General features: G+C 41.7%; 1 protein-coding gene across 2 annotated transcripts; it reads right to left on the bottom strand.

Moving 5' to 3' along the window:
• Positions 1 to 3,281: 3,281 nt before the first annotated feature.
• On the bottom strand, positions 3,282 to 9,948 carry ESM1 (endothelial cell-specific molecule 1). 2 transcript variants are annotated; one of them, XM_009326938.1, is made up of 3 exons: positions 9,648 to 9,948; positions 5,525 to 5,680; positions 3,282 to 3,382 (listed from the first exon to the last, which is right to left on the bottom strand). In XM_009326938.1, the coding sequence occupies exons 1-3, from the start codon at positions 9,946 to 9,948 to the stop codon at positions 3,282 to 3,284; spliced, it is 558 nt and encodes a 185-aa protein (XP_009325213.1). The 2 variants fall into 2 exon arrangements, with proteins under 2 accessions (XP_009325213.1, XP_009325214.1); XM_009326939.1 differs by lacking the exon at positions 5,525 to 5,680.
• Between the last annotated feature and the right edge of the window lie 5,704 nt (positions 9,949 to 15,652).

Below are 15,652 nucleotides of genomic sequence, written 5' to 3'. Positions count from 1 at the left end.
AACATGAGCCGGCAGCGTGCCCAGGTGGCCAAGAAGGCCAATGGCATCCTGGCCTGTATCAGAAATAGTGTGGCCAGCAGGAGTAGGGAAGTGATTGTGCCCCTGTACTCGGCACTGGTGCGGCCGCACCTCGAATACTGTGTTCAGTTTTGGGCCCCTCACTACAAGAAGGACGTTGAGGTGCTGGAGCGTGTCCAGAGAAGAGCAATGAGGCTGGTGAGGGGTCTGGAGAAGAAGTCTTACAAGGAGCGGCTGAGGGAACTGGGGTTGTTTAGCCTGGAGAAAAGGAGGCTGAGGGGAGACCTTGTCGCTCTCTACAACTACCTGAAAGGAGGTTGTAGCGAGGTGGGTGTTGGTCTCTTCTCCCAAGTAACAAGTGATAGGACGAGAGGAAATGGCCTCAAGTTGTGCCAGGGGAGGTTTAGATTGGACATGAGGAAAAATTTCTTCACCAAAAGTGTTGTCAAGCATTGGACCGGGCTGCCCAGGGAAGTGGTTGAGTCACCATCCCTGGAGGTATTTAAAAGACATGTAGATGTGGCACTTAGGGACATGGTTTAGTGGTGGACTTGGCAGTGCTAGGTTTACGGTTGGCCTCGATGATCTTAAAGGTCTTTTCCAATCTAAATGATTCTATGATTCTATGATCATTTGCATTATTTCTTCTATCAGTGTAGTCTGATTGCCACTAGTAGCAACAGGTAGATGTTTCAAAGGATAATGGATAAAATTTACTTGTATTATAATTTCATTCCGTAACGTATTCTCTGTGAAGCAATCTGTCACCAGAGCAGCTGAGGAAATGCAAAAGCATGTTATAAATATGATGGAAAACAGAAGAAAACATCCCAAAAAAGTTTGCAGGCATCCTTCTCCTTCTTCTCTTTCCTCCTGACTTGCCAGGTGTGGTTCCACAGGTTACTCCTATATGGTAAATCAAACAGTGCCAAGGAGTTGCAGTATCTGCCCCAGGTCTAAATGGTCCCTGGCATGGCGGTGGCCTGGCCAGCAAGAGGACTCCAAAACCTTTCCTGCTCTGGGGTTGGCCAGGGGGCGGGTTTCCCAGTAGCAAACCTGGATCCAGCCACCTTGATTTGGAGATGAAGACGGTTGAACGGTATGGACACAAACCATTCTGGACATGGGCCACCACTCAGCTTCAGCAATGGAGAATGGTCCCCAGGAAATTCACTGAAATAGCTGCAGCCATTGTGAAACTGTTTCTGTGGATTTGGGAGCAAAACTGTGCCTAGTCTGCACGCACCATGGCTATGCCATCACCAGCAGTCTTACTCTGCCATTAATGGATAGACACAATAGACAGTGATGCTTTCAGTTGTTTTTTTATTGAACAATAATAATCATATACTTTTTCAAACCAACCAGCTTATTAGATTTACATTCAAGAACTCATAATGTCATTTATGACACTGTTGCAAAATAGTAATAATGTATGCAAATATTTACGACATTCTTTAAATAATTCTCTTCAGTCTGCTGAAGGACCGTGGGTTTGATCCTGCTCTCACTGACATCAAGAAAAAATTATTTTTTATATCAGTGGATGAGAATCAACACACTTCTTGTAAATAGCCCAAGATAATATTGCTCCCTCTCAAACCTAAACATTCAATACAGGTTAAAATGTGGTATATGCTAGTTTGAGATTTATGTTTATGTGTCTCTGATAATCATGGCAAGAGAGCCTGCACTGCCGTACTGGTGTTTGGATGTCTACTGCTGTCATTGTCCTTTTGTTCTAGAGCAGCATGGTTCAGCACTGCTCTCCAGGTGAAAGCAGCCTGCTTCCACCGACATTGGCTTTGGATCAGGATTTGGACGCTTTAAAGCCTTTGGAGTTTCTGTTGTTCGTAGTTTTCAAAGTATGTTTTCAGATCCTGCAGCAAACTTTGGCTGCGGTACTGTGTGTTCCTTCTTTCACTGAAGTCACTGTCAAAGCTCACGTTGATTTCAAAGGAAATATTCAATTCAAACCACATTTCCAATGAGAGTGCTCTGTGTTACAAGGCAGTTCCTAAACTCATGCAATCCAGGTTCACTCTGACACAGCTACATCAGTTTCCATTAACTGAGGATCTGGTTGTTTCCAGACATATTAGAAAACCCATCTCAGTGTGGATTTTTATGTTACAAATATATCGTCCAGTCCGGACTGAATGAGGGACTGCCAGTTCCTACAACACTCTAACATATATAAGTTTTTCTCCTGGCTGAAACGGGACCGCTTGCTCATGCAAGTAAGAAACGAAGGACTGGGCACCAAAGTAGTGTAGGACCACTCACTGAGGGCCCAAGTCTTCCCTAAATTGGATCAGATGAACCCCCATTAGTCGCAGCTGGGCCGCAGCCAGTGATGAAGATGGCAAGTACGAAGGTCCGTTTGCTGGCCTCTGGCATTGGACCTGCCCTTCCCCAAGAAATGCAGATAGCGCCTTAATGGCACCGAAGTAGCTGCTTTATAGAAATAGATATGTTTAAATAATGCTAAGCAGCTTCTTTTGTTTCAGGTCCCCCTCTACAAATCTGTATAATTTACCAAGCTGCTGTTTCTCTGTACAGAATGTAACTTTAGAAATCCACCTCAAAACTATATATGTCTGCAGTGTTATTCAATAATATATTCATAAACAATATATGTCTGCTAAGTTATTCACAATGTATAAACTGAAATGCTGAGTGTTTGCTCACTGAAGAAAGGCATATTCATCTCTGCGGAATTGTCACCAAACTTCCAAAAAACAGAAAATGACTAATGACCAACATTGGTTTATTTAATTCACGCTGTTGTGCTCCTACATTATTATTATTATTATTGTGATTCGGGGGTGTTGCTTTCTATCCTGGGATGTGTTGATGTGCATTTCTTTCACGTTGGCTCACACCAATAGTTTCACTCGCCCAAACTGTCCACTGAATTCAGTGAGAGCTTTCCCAGCCTCAGGCTGCAAGAGTTGGCCTCTGGCATTATTTAAATGAGGAGGGTTAAAACTCGTTGTTTTTTTAATATTATTATACATTCAGGAATCCACAATACATTTCTCTGTTCAAATACATATCAAAACAAATCTCAAAAACCATATACACTGTACAGTCTATTTTTAAGTAAACATTTTTCTCATTAAAAACAGAATCACAATTGGCCTTCAGAGGTTACATTTTCATATGCTATAGATCTACTTTGTTCTTAAAGTGAGTTGTTGCATATTCAATAATCTGTGAGAAATGCATTCACTTGAAAGTCTCATGAGTGTAAGTAAATATCAGCGAGGATTTAGCCACTTCATTACCGGAGAGCGAATAGCTTTCTCCTTAACGAATTCCTCTTTTACAGAATTGCCATCCCCTGATGCCATGTCGTTCTCTGAAAATATACAAAAATAAAGGTGGATTTCATGAAAATAAGAGAGCTAAAATATTGGCCCGCAGCAATGCCCCTGGTTTTGGGAATGCTTCAGAAAAACCTTAACTGACAAATCTCGCAGGAATCTCTGTGAATGCCTCCAATTATCTAGTTGCAAAATTTCTGCCAAATTACGGCATAAGCCAGATGTGTTTTCTAATAGTTTAAGCATAAGGCAGGTGATCTGAGTTCAGTTTCCAGTTCTCACGGTAACACTCCAGTGTGACATGGGACCAAGCAGTACACCCTCAATAGCTACAGCAGTAAATTAAACATGCCTAGAGCTATTCTCTGACTGAGGCCAGCTGGAGTGTAATAGCCTGGTGCATGCCACTAAACTCTCTTACTCACCAAAAAAAGGTAAAAGATATCCAGTTTGTCTACTGGAAATGGTCCCTGGCTGACACTGATTCCTGAGCTGTGGCTGAGGTTGTTTGGCACGGCTAGCTAGGCTGGGACAAAGCATGCCGGCTGCTGCCCTACTGTTTGACTGTAAAGGTGGTCAAATTGCAATACACAGGAACATGCTCCGGCACTGTTAAATTTACTAGGGTACATGTAGCCCTAATGACTTCATAAAATATACGGGCAAGAAACTCGCCTGTTTAAAATACAAAAGCTGTTTTAATTCGCTGAGGATCTGTCCTAGATGCTATAGCTACCTCTGAAGACCACTATTAAATGAAATGCCGTGAGACCATCCCATGCAGTACTACCCAGAGTGTCCCTGGTCTACTTCCAGTGACGGACCTCTGAGGACAGAAATCAGTGTGAAACCCTTGCACGGGTAAAAAATACCATTTGCTTCTATAGGGTCAGGATCTCATCCTGGCTGGGATCAGACAAGCTGCTAAACGTTGAGGCAGCAGGAGATTTGGGACCAAAGGCAAGGAAGGGAGAGGAAAGGGGAGGAGGAACTGATGAAAACAGGCTAGCTGGGAAGATTTGGAATATAGGCTAGATACAGAAAAAAGCAAGACAGGAATATATTTTTCATGTTATTTCAGCACCCTCGGTAATAAACAAAACCTGGAAAGGCAAAAGAGCATAATCATGTAGAAAAATACAAAAGGATCAGGACTGATCCATCTCGCAAAGTTTTTTTTAAAGGCCATTTTAAATGTGGTATGAGCATAAGCTGAAGAAGTTTGTTTCTGTCTAACTTTCTCTAAACAGAGAGTGGGGGAAAGATAATGCATGTACTAAGGCAGCAAACTCTAGATAGCTTAATATAACAGGAGAAAATCAAAATAAGGCACGCAAATTGCAGTTGGAGGAGAAATAAAATTCAAAGACTTTTGGATGAAATCCTAGAAAAGCTTCCAGTAAGTCTAGGATTAAATCTCTGATATTTATTTAAAATCTTTACATTTGTATTGATTTTGATTGGTGTTTAAATTTAGAGTAAACATTGTTCAATCAAATATACCAGAGTATCATCAGGTGGAGAATAAAAGGGGAAGAAATTTTAATCCCAGTTTTAAAAACTTCAGTGATCTCTCCTTCCTGCCTCAAAAACAGTCCATTTTCTCACACACATTTTTTTTAATTCTGGGAAGATCTGTTACAGGCTTCAGACATAATCTTAAAGGTAAGAACTTATTCCAGAGATTACCATGATAAATGACTACAATAAAACATTTCATAAAACAGTTCACTGACATCTGAAAATGTATAAAGCTCTGTTTCCATGGAAAAAAGATGTTATTTTTACCATATATTAGCTAACAGTAGTAAATGCAACCTAGTGAAATCCTATTCTACGCAAAGCAGCTAAACGCATCGCATCTGAACTGACTAACGCAGATCCTAGCATAGCCTCCCATTGCACAGGTGACGTTGTACTGCTAGCCCACGCCACAGCTGAGAAGTATTTCACCCATGTTGGGATTTCAAAATGTTTTTACCATGTGTCACAGCTCACCTAATTCCTTGCCTTATGTTAAGGGAGCTGCCAATAAGAAAAATAAGTGTACCTTGTGTTGTTAGCTGTTTGCACAGCTCCACCAAAGTACACATCACTCACGTGCAGCATACACAGCGTGGTAGTAGATCACGTACACTGTGATTTCTGCTAAAATCAACTGCCCCACAAAGTCTTACCTGTGTGTGAAACTATTTTTCGTCGATTTGGAGGCTTTGAAGCAGACAGTTGAAAAAATGGGAATTTCAAACACTTCCCGGTTACTCTGTCACAGATGCCAGAGGGACAGTTGCAGTTTTTCCTGCATTCCATTCCATAGGTACCGTAGGGACACTCTGAAAAAAAGTAATGTAGCAAAGCATTCCTCAGTGACGCAAGTCAGCTGCCAGCACTCTTAATAGCAGGTCTGCTTATATCCTTAAAAGTGGAAAACCTTTGAGTGGAGGTCAGCTAAACCTTAACTACAGGATTTCAGCATGCCAACTGCTTGTTAGAAGTATTTTCCAGTTTTAACAAACCTTGACACACATTATATACATAATTTCTTTTCCTATAACTTATTTACAATGTGCTATCAGTAATCCTGCTCTGAAACACTCATGGTATTAAAATACAAATTGAAGGCAATATGAATATGTAAGTTTGTAATCATAAAGGATGTAGTTAAAGGATTAGCATTTGATTGAGAAAAGAAGAAGACTTCAGAAAGTTCCTGAATTCACTATTTGGGCATGACGTTACCTGACTTACATGACTGTCATGAGTTAGAGCTGCAATCTATTCCTGGCACCGGGCTGCTCGCGGCCGGGGCCAGTGCACGTAGGCTCGGTGGAGGCTGCTGCCCCAACCCTGAGGAGCTATCCAGCAAATGCATCCTCTGACTGGAGACGCTCTCTGCTCTTGGGGAAGAGCCTTCCCCTGTGTGACAACTTCTCAGACAGCAAAGGTCTGCCTTCCCATGGCAGGCAGCAAAGAGCTCACCTACATCTCCAGCCTAAAGAGTGAGTATGCTCTAAAGGGATCACTGGCACTAAGGCGGCTGCCTGGTTATACTGCATCTGGTTCCATAATGCCCCAATTCAAATCTCCCATCGCTGAGCAAGCTCGTAGAGGAGCACCAAAGGGCAGCTGTCAGGGTGGGACCAAATGTTTTTCAAAAAAATTGTCACATGCAGAGGATTTGCCCCATCCCATAGCTGACACGGATCACTTGCTGGATCGCATAACTTCCCAGAGGGTTTAAACCTGGGGTCACAGCCCTTGTGTTCCTCTGCCTTGCTGTTGAACAGGGTACCTTTCCAGGATCATAGCTGAAGAGATGGAGACAAGGAAAATCCAGCTCCAACATGCCCTTTCCAAACACCCAAACAAGAGATCATCCCAAGAGAAGTTTGGAATGTCCCAGGAGAAAAGCCTTTATGCTCAGGCTGTCCTTGCCAACCCAGGGTGCATGGTCACCTTAAATGGCAAGTCCTGGAGAGTTTCCAATTCAAGTCTTAAGGCCAGATGAATGACCATCAATGATCCATTGAGTCCAGGATCCCAGAAAACACTTAATAAGAAGACGACCATGGTAATCACAAATGATACTTCCCCCCTCATATTCTCCCCCATTTTCAGCTCTGGGACCTCCTGAGCCAGACATAGTTTCTGTGCATGTAACACTCCACAACAGGGTAATCCTTCTGAGTTTGTCCAGTCTCCTATTGAATCAATGCAAATATTTAGTTTCGCCATACAGCATAGGCTATCTGAAAGTCAGACTAATGACCCAAAATTAAACCAACATTTTACAATTCTCTGCATACCCAAAGGGTATGCTTTTGTAAATGAAAAGGACGGGAAAATCAAGCAATTCCCTGCTAGGGACTGCACAGTGAATGTCTCCAGCCTAGAGGACCTCACTGAGCTTCACCATACTCCCCTTCCCAAGCAAGGACACTCTTGGATCTGCTGTTTGTCCACATAAAACAAAAACAAAATCCTGCCAAAGCAAAAGAGTTTTTGTGCACACAATCCTCCCTGAGGGACAAGCTGCAAGCACACACCACATGGGGCATCAATCTGCCCACTGCAGGTGCTCAGCCACTCAGCCCAGAGAGGTGGGATGCAGAGCTGTGCACAACAGCATGGAAACAAGTCTGAGCCCAAAGCCAAAGCACTTGGCTCCATGTGGAATAATCCTGGCATTGATGCTGCTCTTCAGATTTGACAAAACTGAGATCTGAGTCAATTTTGCTGTTAGAAGATTTTGTTCAGTGGGAGCCTGCTCCTAAATAAATTGCAAATAGCTCCCAGTGATCTAAGGGAAGCAAGAGCAGGTTCTTTACTGTGACAGTTATACCTCAGGTTTAGAGGGTATTTACTAATAAAAGTGCAGAGCACCAGTATTCCTTAGTCTGTTTTGAACAATAATGACACTGCTACTGATAATAATATGATGCACTCTTATAATACTAAAAGTACTCAAAAAATTGTTCTGAAACATATATTGTACATGTTTTACCCATTATAGAAATAAGAAAGTGAAGAACAGAGAGTCCAGGTCATTTTTCCACAACTTCAAAGTAAACCAGTCGCAGGCAACCAGAGAGAATTTAGCCATCCTGTCTCTGTGAATTATTACAAACATGGAAGTTATTAAAATGAATGAGTCATCTGGTATCATAGCTATAAATGGATGTATAAAATAACAATACTTGGCCCCATACTTTGCCTGATAAAATTCACATACATACAGAAAGAGATTGTACTATCTCAGAGCTGAGATGAAAAAAGAACTAGAAATGACATCTATAATATTTAGTGCAAATGAATATATGAGGAATATAAGCCTTAAATACCAATTTACAACTCTAAGTCAAGATATGGCTTTATTGAAATTAATGAGATTTTTTCCACTGATGCACTGGGAAAAAAAACATTTTACTTTACATTTTCTACAGAGCTTCCAAGATTCAGCTACAGGGATTCAGATCTCATGCCCCTCAATGTTTCTTTTTTCCCATTTGAAATGTGCTATTGCAAAGAAAATTCTATGAGGACAGTGAAAAGTGTATAATCATTCAAAAGAACTGTTAAAAGAATTATAGGTAGTATCTTGGACTGCAGTAATTTTTAATAAACTGAAGATCAGTCAACTACCTCAGTAAAATACTTTTCTGGTGCGTGCACCTAAGATGTTATCTTTATGCGTAAGTGCTAGTCTTTAGAAATAAAAGTAGTATTTAGGGTTTCACCCTCAAACATGCACATTAATTTGGTTTCAAATACCAATGTAAATAAGTGTGACTGTATGTGAGTCAGCCTGAATGATTTTGCAGCATCTGGTCCTAAGTCATTGCTTTAACTGAGGCTATTAATACTCCTGATGTTTAACTGCCAAGACTTCTCCATTTTTAAGGAAGTTATTCAAAGGCATACCTGTATGTACTTACTGAAGTGGTACACGAACACAGGAAAACTCACTGCATTCATACTTTGCAAAGCCTTTTTTTTTAAATGATTAATTTTTAAAACTTTCATCCTACTTCACAGTAATTTAATACCTCCTCTCCTTTTAAACATTCTCCTTTTTGCATGGAGTGAGGATAGCTCTTAAATGAAAAATGCCATTATAGTCTATGACTAAAGAAATCAGCGCGCAGCATACCTGGAATAAGCTGAGAGCAGTGGCTGGCTGCTCATCTCACAGTCAGCTCCTGTTCTGTTATTCCCATCTTTCAGGCAGGGTGTCTGTTTGCCTCCCCTGACCACATCCCTAGGGTAGGTGAGCACCTCAAAGGCAGGACTGAATTAAACACGACAATGTCCCCAGGCACCCAGGCAGTGCTGTTATCTCCATCTCCCAGACCCCAAAGAGAGCACCTGGTCCCTGGGCAGGCAGTCGGCAGTGCCTCAGGGAACCTCACCCCAGGGAGAGCCCAGCAGGGGCAGGGACCCTGTGACAAGGTTGGACTCACAGGATTAAAGTCTTTGCAATTTACAGAAAGCCACCCACCAAATCAGCGGAAGGACTAGTGCCTGGGTCTCCCAAGTCCCAATCAAAAATCTCATCTCCGAGCACACCCCATCCGTATTTCCTCACACATGTCCCCAAGTCTAAACAGTATTCTCACATTAATAACCCTGTTCTGCCTACATGTAACACCTTTTAATACCAGAAGGTATTTTTCACTTTCTTCTTGGCTAAAGGCTGAGCTGGAAAAATCCCATTTTAGCCCTTTCAAGCAGGAGGCAAGCTCTATATGTAGGTTGCTGTCAAACTGCCACAGTGGGTGCATGCAAAGTGAATATTGTTACCTTTGCAGATACCAAATTCATCACCAAAGTCATCCTCCTCAGTGTAAAACTGGCACTTCAGCCCAGGACCACACTTGACACCATCCATACCCGAGACCGTACGATAGCAAGTCTCCCCCAGAGCAGCTGCACACACTCTGCAACAGCCACAGTCATCCAGCACCGTTCGCTTACAGCGCAAGGTACTTTTGCACGCGTTACTGTCACAGGGCTCGGGACAATCTACTGCGTATTTCGCACTCCAAGCAGTTCCAGCGTGCACGGGCATCAGGAGGAGTGTGAGAAACAGGAAGCCCTTCATGTCTTGCAGGGGTAAATGCTCCGTCCCAAAGAGCAGGCTTTAATGCTCAGCCTGCTGGTGCCTTGTGCCGAGGGAAGCGGTACAGAATCCAAAGTGGTAGCTGCACACATCAGCCTACAAGTTTATGAGCTTTATACAGTGTGTTGCCCACATGCTGCACCGTCGTCAGCTTCCTCAATCCGGCAGCGCTGCTCCTGCCAGCCTCCCTTGTTTCAGTTTATGAAATCCAGGATGAAGGTTGGATTAGCACTCTGCTGCCATCCAGGAATTGAAAAGCCTGAGCTGATGTAATCTGTTATGTTTAGTTGGTTGTTTTGCATGAGGACTAAAAACTCTCTCACATCCGTCTCAAATGCTCAAGGACGTCTGCCAAAAGAAAAAAAAAAAAACCCACACACAACCAAAAAAAAAAAAACAAAACAGTCCCGAGTAGGTTGCATACCTTCCTGCAGGACAGGGATTGCTCTGACACTGGGCACACTGCTGACAGGACAGCTCTGCCTTGCTAACACAGCTCATGCGGCCAGAAGAAAATCACACTGAATCATCTCACTGCTGAAAGAATAATCTTTAAAAGAATAAATCTTTGCCTTCCCCTTCAAGGGGACGTAGACAGTTACTTTAAGGAACAAAGTGAGATCATGACATTTAACAGCCAAGCTCAGATATTTCAATAGTGGTTTTTGTGCCTGCATTGAAATGGTACTTTTTAATCAGTATTTAGGTGAAGATGTATTAAACATTTCACTCAAAGATTACTGATAGAACAAAAACAGGTAAGACAGAAGCCAGCATTTTGTGGGATCTTCCACAGGAAGTTCAGGAGAATGATCAATGAGCTGCCCCGACATCACAACCAAAGGGGGAAATCCCCGTCCATCACCAGCACCATCTGCACAACCTTAACGTGGAGCCAGGGGAGGCTGATTCTCCTCCCCTTTGCACCACTTCTGTCCTGATCAAACTCTATGGGATACCCTGATGTTGCTTTTCAATGAAATCAGCGTAAATAAACAGAAAATAAGTCTCAATTTCCCCTGTCCCCCCTTTTAGACTTTATTCATGCTGCCAGAGCCTTGACAAGAAACAGCAAACAACTGAAGAGTTCTGTGAAACAGATGAGCCACCAGAAAGATGGAAATTTCTGCTCTAAAGAAAGATCTACAGGAAAGGAAAAAAGGTATAAAACTAGCCATAAATAAATCTCAGAATGCTGAAAGTTGCTGCCACTGAAGTTAGTGGGAACCAAATCAATCTAAACTTGTATGTGACCAGCTTGCCATTTGGGAATCCTGTGTCTCGAGTGGGCTGAGGACACTGCCAGTAGGCTGCCAAATAAAATTAAGAGCTATGCGGGAAATACAGGAGAGCAGGAGAGCCTTTTTTTCATAAATACAGATGTGAATTGATAGATCCAAACCAAAATGCTTAACTCTCCTCTCTTGTGAAGAAGATGAGAAAACCAACATACTGTTTGTTGCATTTGGGTATGTTGTTCATATACTTCTGGTATTTGTGGGTATAAGAACCTGGACAGCATAGCATGTTCAGGGGAAGGGAAGGGAAGGGAAGGGAAGGGAAGGGAAGGGAAGGGAAGGGAAGGGAAGAGAAGAGAAGAGAAGAGAAGAGAAGAGAAGAGAAGAGAAGAGAAGAGAAGAGAAGAGAAGAGAAGAGAAGAGAAGAGGACAATATTTTTAATGTGTCAAAGGGACTCATTTGCCTGAGTGTCATTTACACTCAGGCAAATATTTGCAGGCATCTATCTTATACAGTATATAATTACTCGAAATACAGTTCTTCTATTCACAGTTGCCAGCTGGCAGATGTTTACATGCACTAGCTCATGCCTGTTTTCACATGTAACCTTGGACCAATCAGTGAATTTAAAGTGTAAAAATTAAAGCATTAGGTTGAAGTCTTGTATAAACCGACAAAGTGCTATTGGTAGCCGTGAGGTGACAGCAATTAGCAGTAGTAGACAACTTCATCTTCAAAATCCAGTGCAACTATCCTCTGGGAAGTGAAAGGAATACTTCAAGCATGGAAGTAAAGCTTGCAGCTAAGAACCGAGGAGGAACAAAAGTGCAAGGTTATAATGACCAGATAAATTAGAAATGGATATGCTATCCCTGACCCCATCACAACTACAACATGGCAAAAGCCTGCTTAAAAAAAACGCAACATCTCCCCCATAGTTCACAGGTCAGCAGAGTAGTGTAAACCACTGCCCATTTCTGCTGGCATTCGCATCAACTAAAATTGGCATTGGTTTATATTAATAGGTCAGGCTCTAACATGTGGGGCTGAGGAGCCTATGTAAATCCCACTGGGCAGTCCCTCAGTGGGAGAGAGAGGCTAAGTTCGATCAGAGGGCCAGGGAGCACAGCTAAGGGAGTAACCATTTCAGTCCCCCCAGCCAAATCTGCTCGCAAGTGTGAAATAGCCCAAAGAAGCAGGTTGCATACTTAGTGCATAACACTTCACAGGTCTGCAGCAGTAAGGAGCAGGAAGGCTTTCCCTTAAGTCCCTCCCTTAAGTTAATTCACACCTGCCCTTAAATTCATACCTGCTTGCTCACTCAAAGGAGATAACAGAGGAGTGTACAGGCCCATCCACACATGCATTTAGGCGTTTATGCCTGGTAGTGAACACCAGCTGGTAAAATCCTGTTCTGTAAATATATTTAGGAAATGCTCCTTGTATAAAACACCAAACAAGATTTGAAAGGGCTGCATTTCACATTTGGGTTTTTCACAGGGAAAATGTCCTAGGGAGATGATAAATAAAAAAATTACACACAGATGTGGTGAGGAAAAGAAATCGTAAAAGAAATCAGCACACTCCCCTAGCAACTAGCCAATATTATTTTGAATAAGATGGAAACTGTATTCTGTGCGTGGAGCTAGAAGCCAAAGTAAATTATTACAATGGATCAAAAAATACATGTAATGGAAGAAAACAATATGAACAGATAGAGGTCTGGCTTATACATGAGTATCATGAAGGAAATAATGATACTATGATCTTCCACAGTGTCCACTGATTAAGTAGTGAAATAAATCCAATCTCACTCCCTCTGGTTTTAATGTTTCTTTATTGTTTCACCTGTTGAATCCATTAAGCTTTCCTTTCCAATGAACAGCTTGATCCTGTAAAGCCCTGAACTAAGCTCTCTCTCGAAAGTTGGTGCAACTAGAATTAATGAAGCTTCCCCAGCTATCAACAGCAGAAAATTTGGCACCATTATTTAAGTTGCGGTGTAAATACACTCTAAGTGTGGAAGATTTGCTGGATCAGATCAAATCAGTGCTCTTTTTTTTTCCAAATTTACAGTATAAATTGTCTTGGTGCCAGTTTACATCATAATTACATCACTATATATAATGTTTGGCATTCCTTCTAGAAGCAGAAAAGGTTTCAAACCTTAGGTAAACAGCTTTACATGAGCAATCACTGCTTTAGTATCAGTGAGCTGTGAACTGTGTTTCCAGCTGAATACTTCAGAGCACAAATTTTCTAGTTCTTTTGCAAATAATCCATTTCTCAAGCAAAAGCAGCTTGTGTGGGGGTCTTGAGGTTGTATTTATGCCCTCTGAAAAGTTTGATCCCACCTGTTAAAGATCACCATGAAATGACATACCTCATGATACATGTTTAATCTGTGCTGATACACGGGAGCAGTCTATTCATTAGGCCAATACTCTAAGGCTTTGCTCATTTTACTCTTTAGATAGAGTGAGTATCATTCACTTCAATTCTTCTGAACTTAAGCATTATGACCACTGTCATTATCCAGTCTTTTGAACATGTAAAGTCAGGGTAAGCAGGAAGCATTAATATATCTTTAAACATAGAAAAAGGTTTAATGCATGACCCTTGTTGCTCATTTCCAAAAGGCAGTCCCTAAACTAAAAATATGTTACCGTACATTCCTGAACGATCCGACCTTTTCCCAGGCTTCCTTTACAAAAAGCCATAAGCACAATGCTATATGAGAAGCAAAGATTCAAAGGGAAACACCGAAAGGAAGCTGAGCTGCAAAGTCCAAAATGAAAAGCCAGAAATAGGAAGTAAAAGATAAGAATCAGGAAAGTGAGATAGCGGCAAGGACTCCCCTTTGTATGATTTCTTTTCTTGTATCTTTTCAATGAATTGCTAATTACTCTTTGTTTCGACTGTAACATGGCAACTCAACTTCACTCTGCTAAAAATAGATGCTTTGGGACATTTCCTACTTGCTGAAGGCAAGAGGTGTTTACATCCTTTCTCCAGGCAGACCAGGTGCTACGCAAAGAACTGAACAGGCTGGCTACCTATGCACAGACCTCAGGAGCTACTATAGAAATGACTGGATATGGTGGGATTATCTGCAGAGAGCCTCAGGAACTAGAGCCACAGCTTGTTCAGAGCATATTAAAAATATACTTGCCCATAACTCCACATGCAAATACGTGGCAGGTCCAGCCTGGGAGCTGGAAGCCAAACTGACTGCACATAATTTCTGTGCTGAGTTTCCTCCCTCAGACCTATGGCCATACAAATGGAGCTGGGCACTTTTCAGGTCTGTGCTGCCAAGTCCACATCACACTGTTCCTCGATGGGTTATGGTCATGACTTGGCTCTGACTGAAGGATCTCTGCACTGTGTCATGCCTGCACAGTGTGGCTATTCCCAGTGATTTCACAACGACTGCGATGATCTGCGTAGCAGAAATCACTGGCTTTCCCTCAGTTAATTCATTAATCGAGTCAAATAATTCCGCTGTGCTTGGAGAACATGTTCAAGAGACAAAAAAACATCACAGAGTGGTGGAAAAGCACCAGGGATCACTTTTCTCCAAGGCAGGCAAGTTTGGGTTTGTCACACACAATAAATAGGTAGTTGATATAAGTGGGGAAAAATGATGAAAAAATAGGTTGTGATTCTGTTATGCTGAAGTCTTTTTACTACTTTCAGATCATCTACATTTCCAGAGGAAGAAAGGAGTTTCAGTGCCCAAGACCTCTAAGATCTATGTTAGAGAGTTTCTTAAAAGTACAAGAAAGTCACATACCTTCTCTGTACTTCAGAAAATTTACTTCTCTGAATACAGTGCTAAACTTGACTGATGACTTACAGCCCAAACCAATGCTCTGCCTTCACACACCCCCACCTTATCAATAGTTTTGTCAGTAGCTGTTTCTTTTGTGACACCTCTTGGTCCTAGGAATCTATATCACCCTGATTAAGCCATATGGCCACCTAGGAAAAAAAAGCCTTTCCACATAGAAAAATATCTCCAGTATTTTTCACAGTTACTGATTTTCAACCATTTGCAAAAAAAAAAAAAAACAAAAAACAACCTTTTGGGAATGATCTTCAAAGGTTCGGTTTCTTATATAAAAGATATATATAAAAGAAAACAAGATGTAAATGATGGTTCTTCTCATGTTCTACTTAAGTGCTCAGGTGCATATATTCTGCCTATATGGTACACAGCTTTAATGCTGAAATAATGTGAAAGATATTTTGTCTCTCACTATTTGACATAATTAACTGGCGTAGGAATACACAGTCATTTCTCTATTGCCATGCAGCCTATGCTCTCAGTAGTTCTCTGCAGAACTAGAATAAAACACATTAGACTGGAACAAGCATTTTCATTAGTTTTGTCGTGACATAAACAGTAACAACAGTCAATAAAATGGCAAATATTGTGAATGTT

The sequence above is a fragment of the Pygoscelis adeliae genome, unplaced genomic scaffold (assembly GCF_000699105.1).
Source record: "Pygoscelis adeliae isolate BGI_AS28 unplaced genomic scaffold, ASM69910v1 Scaffold116, whole genome shotgun sequence".
Lineage (NCBI taxonomy): Eukaryota > Metazoa > Chordata > Aves > Sphenisciformes > Spheniscidae > Pygoscelis > Pygoscelis adeliae.
The sequence above is the reverse complement of the archived record's forward strand: the minus strand, read 5'-3'. Positions and strand labels throughout refer to the sequence as shown.

What these genes read in the sequence shown, in the direction of transcription:
- ESM1 (XM_009326938.1), bottom strand. Translation starts at nt 9,948, where the DNA reads ATGAAGGGCTTCCTGTTTCTCACACTCCTCCTGATGCCCGTGCACGCT. An exon ending in TGAATTTGGTATCTGCAAAG is followed by an intron (nt 5,681 to 9,647) that starts GTAACAATATTC and finishes ACTTTTTTTCAG; the next exon opens with AGTGTCCCTACGGTACCTAT. An exon ending in AAAAATAGTTTCACACACAG is followed by an intron (nt 3,383 to 5,524) that starts GTAAGACTTTGT and finishes GTATATTTTCAG; the next exon opens with AGAACGACATGGCATCAGGG.